Source organism: Austrofundulus limnaeus, unplaced genomic scaffold (genome assembly GCF_001266775.1).
Source record: "Austrofundulus limnaeus strain Quisiro unplaced genomic scaffold, Austrofundulus_limnaeus-1.0 Scaffold41, whole genome shotgun sequence".
In the NCBI taxonomy this organism is placed as follows: domain Eukaryota; kingdom Metazoa; phylum Chordata; class Actinopteri; order Cyprinodontiformes; family Rivulidae; genus Austrofundulus; species Austrofundulus limnaeus.
Genome location: NW_013952443.1, coordinates 1,285,516 through 1,297,305, shown reverse-complemented (window position 1 = coordinate 1,297,305; position 11,790 = coordinate 1,285,516). Strand labels below are relative to the sequence as shown.

General features: G+C 41.5%; 2 protein-coding genes across 8 annotated transcripts in view; one reads left to right on the top strand and one right to left on the bottom strand.

The window, feature by feature from the left end:
- The window catches only part of dennd1b (DENN/MADD domain containing 1B), a 118,238-nt gene extending 113,721 nt beyond the window's left edge, over positions 1 to 4,517 (top strand). For 6 of the 7 annotated variants that reach the window (XM_014007317.1, XM_014007316.1, XM_014007315.1 and 3 more), the window contains 3 exons: positions 1,044 to 1,123; positions 1,380 to 1,602; positions 3,006 to 4,517. In XM_014007317.1, the coding sequence (XP_013862771.1) occupies positions 1,044 to 1,123; positions 1,380 to 1,602; positions 3,006 to 3,809 (1,107 nt within the window). In that variant the 3' untranslated portion in view covers positions 3,810 to 4,517. The remainder of the gene's footprint in view (positions 1 to 1,043; positions 1,124 to 1,379; positions 1,603 to 3,005) is intronic. The other variant, XM_014007311.1, reaches the window with a different exon arrangement.
- Positions 4,518 to 9,328: 4,811 nt separating this feature from the next.
- The window catches only part of crb1 (crumbs cell polarity complex component 1), a gene marked incomplete in the record, with an annotated part of 28,936 nt that continues 26,474 nt past the window's right edge, over positions 9,329 to 11,790 (bottom strand). Inside the window, 1 exon segment of the mRNA XM_014007309.1 lies at positions 9,329 to 10,243. Within this exon segment, the coding sequence (XP_013862763.1) occupies positions 10,025 to 10,243 (219 nt within the window).

The window sequence follows — 11,790 nt, the reverse complement described above, 5'->3', positions numbered from 1 at the left end:
AGTCTTTGGTTTACTTGACGCTACAACACAACTTTCTTTATTTAATTTCTTTATTATTTTCTTTATTTATTAACCCAAGCCCCATATTTTGCTCACTTTTAGAGTTTTTATTTTTTAATTTTCTCGATGATGAGTTTTGGTTTTTGCATCTCGGAGCTCACGGAGTAACATTGCATTAAAAATTTAAGCGCTGGAGCTGAACAAGCAAAAAATAAAAAATCAGAGAAAACTTTGCAGTGTCCGCTTGTAATTAAGTAATTCTTAATAGTGCCGTCATGATGAGCGCACCTAATAAGTTAAAGCAACAAACAGACACGAGGTGAGCGGAGGGATGAAAAAGAAAAAGAAAACAAAGAGTGTAAATTAGAAAATGAAAGATAGTGTTAACATCAGTGAACATGAACACACAGTGCGAGGAACATGTGCGTGGTGGTGGAAGGCATGTTAATAAGTGGCCTGGGGCAGATTTGGGCTCCCAGGGGGCGAGTCCTGCCCTGCTCTGTAAAGCTTCTGTCTCTTCCTTAACCCGCCCATTAAACACGGTACACAGGTGGCTTATTAAAACCCACTGTGTCAGACGACTCCGCTGCACACTGATCACTCAGCCCTCCGCGGTGACAAATGCGATCACGTGCGCCGGTGCCATCACGCACATGATCAATGTAGTCACCCGCATCGTATCGCTCAAGTACCTTTTAGTTTACATGGAATGCTGAGTTTGGCAAATTACTGCAGGGGATCTTAAAGATTTTTTTATCCCTAAAGACCCAAATTTGACAAATTTCATCTCAACCCTCAGGGTCTCGACTCATTAAAACAAGCTTTAGTTATCCCACCTGACACAGACGTTTTTTTTTTTTTTTTTTTTTGGTGAATCATAGTTTTATGAAAAGCTGCTTCTCTGCAGAACCTCATCTCTCCCCGGACTGTCAGGAGTTTTATATTGTTGCACTGAAACTAAGCTCCCTCGGGTCCACTTTTAGTTGTTATCATGTTGTTCTGTGTGTAACTGCATCCTTTTGCTTTGTTTGTCTCATTAACAGCAGAACCTCAACAAGTCTCCGATGAGCCTGGGCCCTCGAGATCTCTATGGGTTCGACGATGATGAGGACACTGTGAGCAAGTGAGTAGCTGAGGGTGTTTTTATTTATTTTTATACAAACAGTCGTGTCAAGACAGGAGAACTTTGCTTTATTGATCAAAAAGTTGATTTCATGCAGAGAAGTGCTCGGCCAAACAAAATCTTTTTGTTTGTTTGTTTGCTTGTGATGATACTGCCCCCAAGTGGACACATTCATTAACTGCACGAGTTGAAGGAAACAGAATTTACCTCATGTTAGGATTTAACAGAGAGATGATTAATAACTCGTTACAAACAGGATCTCCTCCGAGGACAGCGGGGACGTTCGTTCATACACCGAGGACAGTGACGACTCGGACACTTTAGCGCTGGAGATGGACTCGTCCAGCTCGGGTCAGATGAACCTGCTGGAGGAAATCCTTGATTCTCTGAACACCTCGTCAATGGAGGAGGGAAAACTCAGCACAGCCAAGAGCCTGGACTTCTTCTGGTCCATGGATGAGTTGGACTACAAAGCTCCGGTATGCAAGAAATAAATCTGTGCAAAAGTTTCTTCATCGGTCGCTGCTGGAAAAGAATAATTTAGGCAAGAAGCTTCTGAACTGTTCAGGAGGAAAGAACCGATTTTAAACTGGATCTTTAAGCCCTGTAACAACCTGCCATGAATAGTTTTCATTTTCTAAGCTGAATCTACAAAAACCTAGAGAATTATAAATGTTAAATGCTGGAAAAAAAATAGCTGAAGAGCTAAAAAATCTGAAACTATCCTGAAAGTAGATTTTTTTAAAAAGTAGTTGAAAAAGCTGAAACAGCACAAACTGTAAGAGCATGTTGCTGAATTAAGTAGTAAGAATCTAAAATTATTGCGAAAAGGTTAAATTAGCTGAAAAAGAGCTCAAATTAGCTAAAAAGTAGCTAAAACACACAAAAAACCAGCTGAACATGCCAGAAAGCAGCTGAAAGAAGCATAAAAATCTTAAAACAGGAAGACGAAAGAAGTACAAAAAAGTTTAAATTAGCAGAACTGCAAAAAAGATCAGAATGATAGCTCAAAATGCAGAACAAAGCTAAAATCAACTAAATAGAAGCCAAAGGAAGTGGAAGTTAAAGCAGTTAAAAAATGAACCAGAACAAAAGGTAAAAGGTGCAGTAAAGATTTATGAACATTCTAAGAATGCTGAAGATGCTCCATTCATTTTGAGGAAAAAATGGCAGAAAAAGCGAAATATCTCAAAGTTTAAACTGCTTACGGATCAAAAGTTATAGACGGAATGCACTAAAGGAGCTGAACATTTTGATACATAAATGATTGAAATTGTACAAAAGTTGCGGAACAAGATACGTGCTGAAAAACATACGAATGGTAAATGGATCTCAATAATGCGATGTTTACAAATATTCACAGGATAACACAGCTTCACCAACAAGGTGATTCCCAACGCGCTATTGGCTGAAAATTGTCAAACCATCAGCTAAAAGATGAGGAATTTCCAGGATGACCTTCATTTTCTGAAAGACTAAAAGACTTTCAGATATTGTTCTTCTGCTGTCGTTTGTTTTTAGGCCTGATTTTTCTGCCCTGGTCTTGGGACGAGGACTGAACACTTTTATGAGTGAAAAAGCAGCCTGAGTTAAAAAAAATCTTTAAAAACTGCAAGTTTGCCATAGGGAAGCGTTAGCAGCATTGTGCTAGCAGTTGCTTTTGTCTCAGGATGATGATGTCATAACGAGCTGAGCACCAACAGCTGCGTTAGGATTTTACTCTAAAAAAGGTGAATGAAAATGTCTTTGTGACGTCCTTTAACGTTGTTTACCACAGTTAAAACATCTCAGCTTTAGTTCTTGTTGTCATAAGACATTTGAAGTGTTTAAAATAAAAATAAGTTTGTTTTTAATAAAGACTCTGTCCTCCTTTCACCTTCAGAAAACCAAGCCCCTCTCGTGTGGTGAGTCCAGACCCTCAGAGSGGAGCAGCTGCGGGACAGGAAGTGATCACGGCGGCTGGAACACGGGCCAGGACGACAGCGCCGTCCATGGGAAACACCTCCCTCCCTCCCCACGAAGACAGCCCACCAAGAGCAGCATGAAGGTGTCCAGGAAACCTCCAGCTTGTCCCGCGGGGCCGGCGAGCCCAGCTCCACCTCCTGCCCCGAACGCTGTCGGCTCCGAGTCGAACCCGGACCCCCACCTTCAACTTCCAGAACAGCCGGGACAGAACCGCCTCTCCGGCTGCCCCTCGCTGTCCCAGAGAGTCACACCCCCCTCCCCCACCCGGTCGCACACCTACAGCTCCCCAGCTCCAGCGTTCCACCCTAACTCCTCCCCGACCGGTCACCCACGGACCATCTCAGACCCTCAGAGCAGCTTGGAGCTTATGGAGGCCCAGAACCAGACCTCGGCTGCCATCATCCAGAGGAGGAGGGTGATGTCCAAAGAAATGGTGAAGAGCTACCAGGAGAGGACCCACCAGAGGCAGGGTGGCAGGGGTCCACCAGAGGGCCAGGAGAACCCGACGAACAGCAACCAGGCGCCCAAGGAGGAGCTCCGGGGTCTCGGTCAGGAGAAAGACTCGAAGTCCGCCGCGGGGCAAGATCTAGACCTCCTGGATGAGATCGAGTCCGTGTGTGGTTTTAACTCAGGCCTCAACAGCCCCCCGCCGCTCCCACAGGTCCGCCACACCAACAGCCCTCCCCACCAGGTGCAGGGACACGCAGCGGACCAGTCCTAAAGGTTTTTATAAAAAAAGATTCAGGTTCTGTCTCAGAGAGCGAGATCCAGTCTCCTCTGATCCTCTGAATCTGACAAAGGCCAAAACAAAAAGCCAACACAACAAAGAGCAGGAGGTGCATCATCCGTACTCATTCATAAAAACTAAAGATGTTGCTTTCTGGGGTTTAATAATACATATTTCTTACCAGTTTACCAATCCTAGAAAGGAACTTAGAAGAAAAATATTTAAAAAGAGGGAATTTTTTTTCTGGTACTTTCAGTTTTTTTATTTTTATTTGTATGTTTATAATCTGAACACTTCAGCTTAGAAGATTTTAGACAAGAGCCAGTTTATTGTAAAAAAATAAAATAAAAAGGGACAAAATCGCAACTAACCACCTCCTCTGATCAAATAATCAGTTTGCACTTGTTGATTTCGGTAAAAAATACTCAGTTCTTACTACCTGACAGGATTTTACAGAGTCCCAGCAGGCCTTTAGACATTCGTTCTCTGTTTGATTAATGATTTTTATCATAACGCCTTAAAACAAACTGTGATTTGATTTGATGTCTTAATCTGTACGACTGTGGCTCCTCTGCGTTCAGACTCACACCTGAAACACAGCAGAGGAGAAGAGCTTTACTGTCTCCATTTCACGTTAGAAGAGGCCTCGCTTTGTTTGCTCCTGCTTTTAGGTTTCTCAGGAAACTCGTGTCACTTTGATAAGAAGCAAATAGAATAATTAGAACAAATGACCAGTAAGAGTCAGAGTTCAGTTCGTGTGACTCAGGAAGGAGGTCTCTGCAGTCACTAAGTGGGACTTTCTTGCTTTGTAGGAGGAGTTTGTTAAAGTCCTGACTGGTCGAATTGACTATTCTGGGTGGGGTGAGGTAGTGTAACTGGGTCAAAACAGCCAGAAAAACCTATGTTTTTAAATATAAATATTAAGTTTAGTCCTAACTTGAGACAGGAAGGTGCCACAAGAACTTTTTAATGTCGTATATGTGGAGGGACATGTACCAATTTGTCTTGGTCAAAACAGTCCTAACCCGCCTGCAAAATGATCGATATTTGAATATTTGTGAATATGAATATTGATTTTAGTCATAACTCGAGACAGGAAGTGTTTGTCAGTAAATGATATTTGCATGTTCACAATCATTTTAACATTGCTATTACTTGATCTTTTAGCTTGACCCACAAGACGAGTCAACCTGACCAATCACGGTTAGGACAAGCTCCGCCCACACCAAAGAATTCCAACAAATACACTTAGGACCAAAAGACTCAGTGAGTCACGGTTGGGACAAGCTCCGCCCACACAGACAAGCAACTCCCTCTATCTTCTGTAGAGACCGAGAAGGGGTTATCTGCGGAATCAAAGTGGGCGTGTCACAAGAGTGGGCGTGTCTAAAGCATAAACACTGTGGGCTATGAGGCCTACATGACGGTATCCTTAGACCCTGCTTGACCTCTATACAGCCTGACCCTGACCCCAACACTAAGGTTAACCAGGAGACATGTGACCAAAGTAGGGGTCTCCAGAAAAAGTGGTGCCGTACAGTAACGCCCCTTTTTTTCTTGTCCAGTCAGGTGTGTCCCCTTTAAAAAGTCCGTCAAATCAGGTGTGTCGCTTTAGAATCGCCTTTCGTTGGGACACGCCCACTCGTCTGCAGAGACCCCTGCTTGCAGAGACCCCTACTAGTCTGACTCTGGATTCGACCTTTCAAAATAAGAGTAGTTGTTTGAAGGATAGTGATCAACAGATCCCATAAAAGGACCAGATGAGCCTGTCTAACCTCTCTGGGGCACTTTGTCTCTGAGAAGTTTGCTTCTTCTGAAGAGCTGAATTTATAAGAGGAAGAAATGTTTTTTTTTTTTTTAGTATCTTTGTTCTTTTTGTGGGATTTGTTGACATCACAGTTATAACTCAGTCTTTATTTTTCTGTCTGTGTCTGTCAGAGGAAAACCTCCTCAGTCTGACTAGAAGAGCGGTGCTGTAAGGTAACGCAGCGGTTGATGATTGTACTGTAACGAAGCAATATTCTGCAGCTCAGAATCACTGTGTTGGATGTAAAGAGTTTAAAGTATTTTTATAAGAGGCTCTCCTGTGGAGAGAAGTCCGCTTCACGTCGTCCTCTGCATCACCACAAACCCAGAGAGGGGGAAGAATAATCCAGTTTTAYGTTCTTGGATTGGTACATTTATGGTTTGTTGTTCTTTTGATTTACGCCAGACGCCAGTCAGTGTGGCACTTTAACTGCAACCATTTCTCCACTTTTTTTTTTTCAGGCGCTGCTCTGCATTAACGATTCGCTCGTAAAATGTTTGGCGTTATTCTGAGCTCAAGAATCAGTCCTGGAAATTCCCACAAAGAAAAAAAAAAGAGAGGGGAAGGAAAAAAGCTCTCTAATCTGGCCTGAGTCACTGTAAACACTTTAATAAACTCGTATACTATGCAAATATTTAGAAAACTTTTAAGAGGTCAGCTTGTTTGAGCAGTAAATCTAATGACTGTAAGTCCCTGAATAAAATGAGSCGAGGTGATGGAGAGTGCCTTAAACTGTAAGAGTAGAGTCCTGACRAGGTACAGAAATGTAGTTTTAACCTCAGAGCGACATGTTGGCTTTCAGATCAGACAGAAAAAAAGACAAAGAAATAAACGTGAGTACTTTGATTTATTTTATTTTTTTGCTTGTATTTAAAAAAAAGTCTTTCAACCTTTTTTTATTTTGTAAATTAGRTRCTTGATTGTACTCCTAGTTAATTATTTGAATAAATTGTGCTTTTTTTGTTTTTCAAAAGTTTAACTTCCTCTGAGTATTCACAAAAAAAAAAACGCAAATCCTCAGAAAAGTTTCTTTTGCTGATTTTTTTATTTTGACGAGAAATTATTTTCAATCAAATAGATGTGTATTTTTTTCCCCCTGCAGCTTGAGTATATTTTACATGGATAATATATGATCGGTGTTGTATATTGTAAAGAGATGACACCTAAGCTTTGAATGTTTGAGATTTTATTTTTGGAAGAAAAAAAAAGAAGAGGCGAACATCAAGAGTAATGTCCCGTGTAGCCATCCATTCCTGCTGCAGAAAGATTTATCGGCTTGTTTCTGCATGTCGTACGCTCTGATTTAGTTCTTTTTACAGGTGTAGATACTCATCTTATTTCAGTATTTAACATGGTGGAACTGAACATTGTGTCCTGTACGATTCTCTCTCTCTGCTGCATATTGACTTTTGCACAGTTGGAAGTCACCTGCTGCACCTTTCATGAGGAGAAACGGACATTTCTGCTGTTTTTTTGTTCTGCTGTAAATGTACTGTGGAGAAACGTGCACAAACAGCTGCTGCTTGGGTCCCACTTCTTTTAAATGGCGAAATGTTTTTATTTGAAGGTTTAGAGGAAGCAGAAGAACAAGAACTGATCAGTAACTGTAACGATGTAGCAGCTTTTACTGAAGTGTGAGGTAAAAATCTAACTAAATAATATTAATATTCCCTCAAACGTTACTAAAAGACAGTTTTCGGTGTAATAAGCGGTACGCTGAGTGTTTCTTTCTTCGGTCTCACATTCAGGTGTTGTAACGGTGATTAACGCCATTTACTGATTGTTTTTGATCACTTGCATGTTCTCATCACAGCTGAGGTCAATCTGATGTGCTGTCGATGAGTGAACTTTGGTACAACTGCACACGATGTATGCACTGTGAACTGAAAATAAACGGTACTGTTTTCATGCTCTGCCACRTCTGGATTCATTTCACAGCAGAACAGTAACGTGCAGCTGAGCTTCACGCCCGTTTAGGTGGTTTTACTGTAAAGAAAATGTTGTAGCAAAACCTAAAATATACCAGTGAGGTGGTCCGTCCTTGTTCAGGAAACACTAAGGAGCTGATTTATCAACATCAGATATGTGCTTTTCTGCTGGCAAATTAAAAAGTAGTTTGTGCTAAAATTCGGTGTGTTGTGTGTTAAGACTGCGTGTGTCACTAGTAACCGGTGCAAAGGTGGTGCAGACTGGATAAAGAGCTCTTTGAAGGGGTCCAGATCTTGAGGAGCTGTTTGTTTTATAGAGCTGTTTGATTTTGAATGAGTTTCGTGATGACRTCATCATGTCACGGTTTGTAACTGTTCCCGATCTGTTCCCGAAGCCTGATCCGTACCGTTTATATTTTAATTTTTTTTGCAYGTAGCATTTCGCTTGACTGATGACGGAATTGATTTCAAGACTTTTGTCACCTGCAATGTTTCGTAGAAAAGGAAATGTTTGTAACAGATGTGGATTTTTGTTCCAGGAAACAACTCAAACAAATCAAGCGTGTTAACCCGTGATCCAGATGTATTTCTTTTAGCGAATGTGCTGACTGCGCATCATGCAGTGACACTCTTCACGCGGCTCAGTAAATCTTGAAAATGAAGGATGCATCAGAGTATCCTTCCCGGTCAAGGATATCCCAGGATTCGATGCGCCGTCAAAGAACTTAACAGAGAAACGAAGACGGTGGAGTTGTAATTTTTTTTTTACTAAGTCGACGTAATTTGGAAAATCTTCATGGACTGAAGAATTTCTTCTTATATGTAAGTTTGGCAACTTAGCTGATAAAATTCATGCTGCAATAAGATATTAAATAAAATACAACTAATACTGGAGCTAAACCCAAATGATTAATGTTTGTTTTTATTTATTTACGTGTAACGTTTTAACTGTAAAGTTTTTCTTCCAGTGAAAAGACGTGTGAATACACGTCCCAACACATTTTAAGTCTGAAGGCATGTGGGAGTGCTAACATACGTCAAGTGAAGTCTAGACTGTCTCATTTCACAGCAGTTTTATGCAGCCTACCCGGACTGGGAAGTGTGTGGCCCAGGTGGGCTACGTAGTCATGAGGATGCAGCGCATGAATTGATACACAGCCATGTTCTGCTGGAGCGTGACATGATCTGCCTCGTACAGGTGTGATGGATCGTACAAATAGGACATCAGGACCGTGTGTATTTATACTTCTCATCCAACCACTATCAAATTCACTCTATCCAGGAGGCAAATTTTAAATACTTTTTTTTAAAATAAAGCAAAAAGAAATGCAAAATAACAACTTTCTACTTCTTACTATTTAAAAAAAAACAAAAGGGGTAGAATCAAAAAGTTGGCTGAAAAATAATAACTCAAGCAAAGTACAGATACTTTACACCTCTGCACACATGGGGCAGAGGGGATAAAAACATCTGCAGCCAGTTTGCACCTGCTTTTCAAATGTGCTAAATGTAGAAGCTAAACAGGTGCAAAATGATTTTAACTGCATTTCCTCCTCCCAGTACGTTGTGTGATCTTCATATATTCTATATATTCATGAAGGCACACATGGCTGCTATTCTGTTCATCAGTCCTCGCTGTGCACCGCTAATAAATCAGCTATCCAGTTTGCACGTAGATTTATACTTGCTAACTGTTGATAAATCGGCCCCCGAAGTGTGTCAATTCTTTAAAATGGTTAATGTGTGTTTTAGTATCGTTTACTCACAATAAAGTCACGTTTTCTAATAAAAAAACAACTTCACACTCAGATTTATTACAATTAAATCAGTTTATGCAGCACAGTTCAGTTCAAATCAAGGTAAAAAAAATTGACAGAATAATTGTGGCACTGTACACAAAAAAACATTCAGTCACAGCAGTTATTGAGTAAATTAAAATGCAAATCTGCCTTAAAAATATTAGAATCTTAAAACCTGCCTGTTAAAGAATTGTTTGTTCAGTAAAGAGCTATACTTAAAAGTTAAATCTGCATTTCCCCCCAAAATAAATAAATCCACACAGGTGGAGTTTTATTGTTTTTTATAAATTTAGATGATGTTGAAGTAATCCCAGTAAAAGATAAAGAAGTATGTAATGATGTGAGAGTTAATGAATCCTGTTAATAAACTGAATCTGAGCTTTTTCATTTCTATTTATTGTCCTACAACAAAATCTCACTCTAACATAAATGAGCTAAAAAGTAAAAAAGTTGCAGCTAAAATAAAATGTCTGACCTTTTCTTTTTGAACAAGTTAAAATATTCAGATGAACTGAAAGGTGAGCCAAGATTTGATCACAAACAATACAGAATAACGAGTTTTTCTTCAAATTAAAGTCTGTTCTCATTTCTTTTCCTTTCAGCAAACAGACGTGTGAAGCTGAGAAACTCTTCCAGTTTTCCTGTGAGTGTTTGCAGACAGACGGATCAGAACGGTCAGATGAGTCTCTCCACCGGCGGCGGCTGGGTGATGCTCCACATCTCCACCCGGGAGCCCTCCTTCTCCTGCCGGCTGGGGCTGTAGGTGCCGTGTGTGGCGCGGCGATTCAGCGCCGCCACCAAACCGACGGAGGTCAGGACGAGGACCAGCAGCAGGACGACAGACGCCAGGGTTACAGGCAGCAAGAGGTCAGAGGTCACATCTTCAGAGGTCAGCTGGAGGGACAGAGATCACCGGTGATTTGATGGGAATTACCAGTGGGGTTATGTTTAATAAGGAAAAAAAAAAAAAAAGCTAAAACACACTTTGTGTAGTTGTTTTTTTCCCTCTCACTCCTCCACACATTCCTCCCTCTCTCCCACGACTCCTTCACACTACACCAGGCGCTCCACACGTGCTGCCAAAGTGCTGATGGAAGCGTTTCCCGGCTCGGCAGGTGGGGCGCGACCACCGGGAGCCCCGAGCCGCCTCGGACCCAAACTTCCCTCCGTCTGCCGCCTCTCTCGCAGCTTGGCTGCGGCGAGCGCCAGCCCCAGCGTCGCCAGGACCGCCAGGCCCAGCAGACACGGTGCCAGCACGGCAGCCACCCGCGAGCTGTGTGGAGCACGCTCCGTCTGGGAAGGATCACAAACAAATACACACACAGCCAAGATGCTGCCGGATGATCCCATCAGCACTGGCACAGCACGCCGACACCCGAAATAGCTCCCCGAACAAACACACACACACACACACACACAATTCCTTTAAAGTGGCAATAAAAGCAGCTTTAGACGAAGAGCCTGGTTTCTGTCCCAGGGTTTTTCAAACCTGCTCACATCCTTAAAGCTCCTCATTGCAACGTCATGAACTAAATTTGTTTTCGTCGGTGCTTCGTGTGGCTTTAAACTAAATTTGTGAACCACCAGATGATTTTTGTTTACCCACAAAAACAGCCGAAGTGACTGAAATCAGGTCAACAACGGTGAAAGAGATGCACAGGATGGAGAAGTGACAGTTTAGATGTTTTGTATTTGTGACCCGTCACATCAAACTGAAGACTGAGTCAACTTTGGTCAAAATGACCTGAACACATTTTCAGATTCCAGCTTCTGAAGCTCCGTTTTGATACCCGGATCATCCTGATGTCCCAGAAATATGCTTTAATTTGTCTTCCTAATCAGGATAATTCATTGATATTCAGTCTGAATCTTATTTTTAGTTAATTCTAATGAGGAATCTATGATGTCATTTTAAAGAGGAAACCTCAAAACAAAAAAATTGCTACTTCGCAACAGCAAAAATGATGAAAATTTAAAGCTTTTCTGCTCAAAATTGTCTTTTTTGTTGTTGTTGCCCAAAAAAGTGCTTTGTAAACATTCTTAATGATTACATTTCATTCAAATGATTCATTCTATTTTAACATAATGTAATTGCTGCAAACTCTTTAGTCAAGCCACTATTTTTTGTCATCCTTCATAGAAGACAACCTATGACCTGTTATGGTCAAAGGTTTTCCACTGCTAATGTTCCATTGTGGGGGGACGGCACCTGGTATTCTCAAGTGGTCTCCCATCCAAGTACTAACCAAGCCTGACCCTGCTAGCTTCAAGGTTAAACAAGATCTGGCGTAAAAAAAAAAAGAGGGGGGGGACGTAGTCTGATAAATCCACATTTTTTGCTATTGAATGCACTTTGTTGTGCACTTGGAGGAGGGGTGTAGTTGTCTGGCTCCAACATGTCAGGCTGGATGGACGAGTCTTCCCTCGTTGACATCTTTTAA